Source organism: Dipteris shenzhenensis, chromosome 28 (assembly GCF_047967505.1).
Source record: "Dipteris shenzhenensis isolate YYH24624 ecotype China chromosome 28, Dip_SZ_1.0, whole genome shotgun sequence".
Lineage (NCBI taxonomy): Eukaryota > Viridiplantae > Streptophyta > Polypodiopsida > Gleicheniales > Dipteridaceae > Dipteris > Dipteris shenzhenensis.
Window position 1 is genome coordinate 20,718,289 of NC_141623.1, and position 6,332 is coordinate 20,724,620.

General features: G+C 41.7%; 1 protein-coding gene across 4 annotated transcripts; it reads right to left on the reverse strand.

The window, feature by feature from the left end:
• Positions 1-920: 920 nt before the first annotated feature.
• Positions 921-5,433, reverse strand: LOC147883298 (uncharacterized). 4 transcript variants are annotated; one of them, XM_087399863.1, is made up of 11 exons: positions 5,163-5,433; positions 3,991-4,657; positions 3,753-3,913; positions 3,442-3,641; positions 3,057-3,335; positions 2,886-2,944; positions 2,744-2,786; positions 2,550-2,621; positions 1,959-2,109; positions 1,715-1,837; positions 921-1,564 (listed from the first exon to the last, which is right to left on the reverse strand). In XM_087399863.1, the coding sequence occupies exons 2-11, from the start codon at positions 4,202-4,204 to the stop codon at positions 1,184-1,186; spliced, it is 1,683 nt and encodes a 560-aa protein (XP_087255989.1). In that variant the 5' UTR covers positions 4,205-4,657; positions 5,163-5,433; the 3' UTR covers positions 921-1,183. The 4 variants fall into 4 exon arrangements, 3 of the variants coding, with proteins under 3 accessions (XP_087255989.1, XP_087255986.1, XP_087255988.1); XM_087399860.1 differs by having other exon boundaries at positions 3,991-4,668; XM_087399862.1 differs by lacking the exon at positions 5,163-5,433 and adding an exon at positions 4,782-4,896 and having other exon boundaries at positions 3,991-4,668.
• Between the last annotated feature and the right edge of the window lie 899 nt (positions 5,434-6,332).

Here is a 6,332-nt window from a genome sequence, read left to right on the forward strand (position 1 = left end):
CTTAAGTATGTACATTTTATGTAGCTCCACAAGAAAATAAAACCTGATTGAATGGACGTGTTATCCCCCCTCCCTTCCCCTAAGAAAAGAGTAATTGCACTAGAGAATAAGTAAAAACCATGCATAATTGCTTGCTACATCCTACTATGTGTGAACAAGGAAAATTAGCAATTACAACATTTTATTTTACAAATAGCTTAGAGACGACACATATCCTTACAGGGGCTTGGCATTAGTAATGGCATGGGTGGAAACAATGCCTTTGTTTGTCCTTAGGTGGCCTTAGGGTAATTTTGTCAAAAGACTAAAATCTTGCTAGCCCCCCTATTTCCTTTATTTTTATCCTTTAGTTTGCATGGACAAGCTATATAGGTCAAAAGGTGGTTTTTGAGTGCCCTTTTAAAAAAAATTTGGAATAAAGATATTGATGTTTGCCTACTCTTTGGTTGCTTTTATATACTTTGACTTCTTTTTGGATACTATATAAAGAGTATCTTATAGGTATTCTATATAATGTGCTTTTGTTCTCTCTCTCTCTCTCTCTCTCTCTCTCTCTCTCTCTCTCTCTCTCTCTCTCTTTCTCTCTCTCTTTCTAGCATTGCCTCATTAGAGGTAGTGCCATACTTGGAGGATAGAATTTCTTTTGTGAATTTTCCTACAAAACTTGCCTTTTAATAGCCCAACTCGATTTAATAAAGTCATTTTCTCTCTCTTTCTTATCCAAAAGCACTTTCTTTACCACTATAGTAGGAGGCAATGGCTTGTGCACTCTTGTTTTCAAATAGAGCATCGCTTGAGTCTTATTTAGAGCTTATGGTTTCATCGAGGGTAACATAACTTTTCATGTACTCAAAAAATAATTAATTACAAGTGAAAATTCCAAAAAGGAGAATCCTAACTCTCCACTATAGAAAGGAGGCAATGTCTTCAAAGGCCTTTTAGGGGAGCGGGGGGAAAAGCATGCCATTTCGATGCGCTCCCATCCGACCCACAGTGTGATGAGAGCTCGATGAGAGCACATTTGAACATTGTGATGAATGCATTTTGTAGCCTAAATGTGAGCTTGTCGCACCCGTTTCTGAGAGTTGGGTGCCTCAAATCAGAATGAAAGAATTGACGAATTGTTTGTGAGGCAGGCAATTTATCTGTGAATGAAGGGAGAATCTTAAATTTGAATCAGAATTCACAACTTCTCCGGATAGAAGATGGGTTGATCGTGAGGGGTAATGGCTCCGCCATGCCGTAGATTCATTTTCTGCCTCATATAATGTATTTGCGCAAGCCAGGCGACCATGTCGATGATGATCAGTGTCGACAAGGTCACTAGAGGTATCCACACCATTCTGATGGAGGATTTGAGCGGCTTGCACTGTTGTTTGACGATAATTGAGAAGGTGTCCACCACGAAGGAGCAATTGGTGAGGGTCTCCATTTCGGGAATCACAGTCAATAGATTCTGGGCGGCACCTATGTATGCCAGAGCAGTGTTGTAGGTAATATTGGAAATGCATTGGGCAGTAGCGTTTGTTGCACTGCCGTTTGAACACTTGAAAAAAGATAGTAACTGCCCTCGGATCGACACAATTTTAGTATCAATGTTCCACCTCAAAATCAATCCTTTTCAAAGACTACATGAGTTGAGGTTGATTTTTGAAAAAATCAATCCTCTTTAAGACTAGATGAGTTGAAGCTGAAAATTTAGAATTTAACGTACCCCTGGGAGTTCGGTAATATTTATCGTTCCGGCCGAGCAATTGCTCACAGATTGATAAGTTGGAGGCCCTGAAAAGGGGTTGCATATTGTCACCCCAGCACGCTTTGAAACGTTGTGATTTGCCTGTTTGCAGAGGAGAACACAAGCATTGGATTTGAACTAGCGGTTGCAAAAATCTTAGGGGACATAGTTTAAGCTAGAGAACAGCAATTTTAAGAACAAGAGACTAATCGACTTGGTTGACCTGGACAATGTAGTTGTAAACTTTCTCTTTGATTTTGAAGACCGTTTTATTTCCTGTTGCCAGATCATCGCAAGGCAGGAGACTGTCCAATGTGGTATTTCGATTACTCTGTTGATATTCCTTAAGTGCCTCGCATGTATCGTCTGCAAAACTAAAAGACACTAAGATGTTCTAAATCTGTCATGAAATCTCCCATACAGTAAGAAAATCTAAGTGTGTTATGCAATCTCGGAATGTGAAACTAAACCGACAGCGAATCTTTTGCTTTCCTTATTAAGAGTTTGTAATTCAGATGTCATGTTTGAAAATTGTCCCAATACTGTCAAAAGATTACTGTCGAGTTTTGGACTGATTCGATAAGAATCGTGGTTGAAAATTGATTCAAAATTAGTGTCCAAAGATTTCTATCGAGTTTTAGTTGATTATGCTTATACGATGAACTAAATTAGTCTTTATATAACCTCCCATTAGCGCATAATTAAGCAGCGAGCGTAGGGCCTCAAATAGATATTTACAACAATGTCAATGCTTTGCTCACGTCCTACGTCAATCATGCGTGGAGTTCAAACTGCGGAATTCCGAAAGACTTACTTGCTTACGGCAAATGTGAGCCCGAATAGTATCCAATTCAGGACAATAAGAACCCACGCAACGCCAACGAGCCTGTATCCCATGAATGTCCGCAATAGTTTAACAAATTTGTTGGATTCATGCGTGATAGTTCTTTGATTACAACAGACTCCTGAAATCTTTCAGAAGCGGCCAAGGTTTGGTTTCCAACTTACAAATAGAAAAATCGTTTCATCTTCGGCAACGCGAACACGAACGCTACGGATCAGCACAAAAGTAATCCACAATCAGCATTTGCAACTGTAACTGACTGCACTAATCTTTCCTGTGAAGATGCAAACGTTTAAGGATACTTACCAAGGCCAACTACAAAGACCACCAAATTCGTCGATACAATTGCAGCCACGCAGATGTCCCTGAACAAGATGGAATTTCTTAAGATCTAAACCATGCAGCTTAGCCAAAACTTCCATGTTTGACGATGAACAGACAAAACTTGTTCAATTTTCCAGTTGAGTTTCTACTCACAGGACTTTCAACGCGGTGTCGACTGTGTTTTTATGACTCTGAACCGTTTCCAATAGCGTGATGGCTGCTTTGTTTAAAGTCACAGTTGTGGTATCCAATCGGTTGGCTACAGTCTCATCATAGGGTTCTATCTGGATCTTCATGATCCCCATTACCGAGGTCACATTGTGAATCATTTGCGTTGCATTTTGAGCCCCTCGAACGATAATCGTCTTCTCTACATTCTTCGCCCGCGTGTGCAATCGTTGATTTCCTGCCAGAATTACTCCGCAGCATACTCTGCAAAACGAATATAAGACGTCTCAATTCCACACAAGAGATTCCTTCCTGTGGTTAATATTACCCCAATTCGGGTGCAACAGAGCGTCAAGATATACGAGCGTACATTGCGAGAGCAGTCACAAGTGTGGCCGAGAGTAACGACACAAGCCTACGCCTTGGGAAATACTCGCCAGGTTGCCTTCCCACTGGCCTAAACTTCTTGCGGCAGCAATATATACCGCATCCAACAAATATCGCAAAAAATCCAGCGAGAAGCCAGGCCGCCCCAATGACATAGCCATACACCCCTGTGAACAATGCGGACTGCATAAGACATGCACCCAGATAAATCGAATTCCGTTTAGAATTGCCATCTTTCAGGTGAAAATATACATCATTCCCGCAGCGCGGCAACAAGTTTGAGAAAGACCTTACCGCCCAGTAATGCTTGTTTCTGATATCATACCCTCCTTTGTATTTTCGGAAATGGTCGAGAGGATCGTAACGATGATTCTTGACGACAATCGGCTCTGAGTTCTGGCCTGATGTGCTCTGCAGACGGCGACTTCTAGCAACTTGTTCCGAAAATCGGATGTCTGCAATTAGGAAAGGCCAATGATTTAAGTCATCCCTGTATAGAGCAATTCCGAGAATTTGGTCCAAAGACGCTTACCTGGATCAATCGATTTATGAGCGAATTGGCCCAAGGGAAGGCGATGCAACCCAATATTGCGGGAGTTTTGCAATTCTGCGAAAGAGGATTGAGATGAATGGAGGACCGTGAAGGCCAAACAAAGGGCAAAGATGGAGAGCTCTTTACAAGAAGCAGCGAGCGTAATGCAGCTTCTGGGCGAGGCGCTAATCCTGGCGCTTGATATGCCTGGCATCGTTTGGGTACTTTCAAATTCAACAACTGAGTACGCTCGATCGAATGATGATGATGATGATGATATATAAGGGCAGACTCTTGAGAATCTTTGGCTGGAGCGGAACTTGGATCGTTGGATAACGGCCAGAGCGCGACCAGGCGAAGCTGAAATCTATATTCAACAGTTCAATACATATATGTTGTATCCAACTGCTTAATTTGTTTCCGTTTTGCAGATTTTTTCCCTGCATCAATCAGCCTTCAATCCCATCCAGCAACTGTTGCTTCCTCTTGCATAGCCTGATTCACGGTCGTATCACGGACATTCAATCGTCGTGCAGATTGAGTGACTCGACGAAGCTTTGGCAGCAGCACATGAGCTGAATGAATTCTGGCCGATTGCTTTAGACTACGTCGGTTCTCCCTTCCAAAATATCGTCGACCATAACACGCCTTACGCACTCACACGCATCTGCAAAAAAGCTGCATATATTGTTTGAGGCAAAGGCGCACTAGTTTAATTGATGAAAACAAGACAAGCAAAGCATATGCTGCGAGAAATTGCGTATACTGCAATCGAGGAAGAAGCTATTTACTTGTTAAAAGTTGATACGTTTTCAATAGGGAGAAGCTATTCATTGCAGAATTCGATACGTTTCCATTAAGACAAGCGCCGCGTTAGCCTTATGCTAACCGAGTGAACGAAAATCGTGATGCTCACATTAACGTAAATCAAATAAATCAAACAAAGGAGTCGGCAATAGCCTAGTAACAAAATGCCATCCTCGGACCGCTAAATAAAAAATGCGGCATCCCATTTGCATGAAAGTGAACACCGAATAATCAAAGCCAAACTTCCGACTGTAAGTATGTGCTCGAATTCGGCGACGCGTTTAACAAATAGAGGATGATAACAATGTGGAATAACGTGCAAATTAAATCAGCACATTGTAATCACTGCAAACTTCAGAACTTACAGTCGCAACTCGCACGCTAGTGAGGGAAAAGTCTATGCGCCGAGACTGACGCGCAGTACTGCCCTCACAAAATCTCTCGCAGTTCTTTGACGAAATTTGTCCGCAGTTCCTTCACAAAATCTCTCGCAGTTGCTTCACCGAATCTATCGGTGATCAAAGGATGAAGTACAGAAGGAAGCTGGATATAATATTGAGATTGTGCAGTTCTTTGACAAAATCTGTCCGCAGTTCCTTCACAAAATCTCTGGCAGCTCCGGCTTCACCAAATCTATGGGTGATGAAAGGATGAAAAAGAGAAGGAAGCTGGATATATTGAGAGGGGAGAGGAAAACAGTGGCAAAGAGAATAAATCTTTGTTGCAGATGGGTTTTTTTGGGATTTGATGTACGATGTTATACGAAAGCAGGAAATTAATGCAGAAAGTCGAAGTAGCGATGGCGTGGGGAGCCGGAGATTGTTGTAACAACAAAGACTTTGAAAAAAAATATTTGAAGTGGCGTATAAGACGGTGAGATGGAGACCCATTGCCAAATTTATTTAATTACGCACTTTTTCAAAATGAAGGCACTCTCTATTTCAAATGTGGCACTTTTTGTTCAAATTCAAGGCACCATATTATCCCTTCATGCTTTATATTTCAATTGTGAATTCACATACGCTCTGATTTAGCAATGCAATGGAAAGTCATGGGTGATGGAGGGGTCCAATCAACCAACCAATGAAAGCATATAATATCTAATTGGGCAATTGTGAATTCACGTAAGCTCTGATTTAGCAATGCAATGGAAAAGTCATGGGTAATGGAGGGGTCCAATCAAGCAACCCAAGAAAGCATATAATATCTAATTGGGCCCTCAATCAACAAAACTTGTGAATCTCTTAAACTCTAACTCTTGGTGCTTCTTCTTCTTCTTCTTCTTCCTTTGAAACTTCCCCGGTTTTTCTTCTAGAAACACACCTTCATAGTCAACCTTTGCTTGAGCCGCCTTTGCTTCCCCCTCCCCCCCTTCTTCCTTGCATTCTCCAGGAGAACCTTTCCACCAGCAAAGCCCTCCCTTTGACTTATTACATGAAAACAAGGCCACTCCTACATGGTGCACGTAAAAAACATGTAACCATAGTACATGCATTTCGAACTTTAAGGTCTGCAGATGGCCAACGCACTCAAAC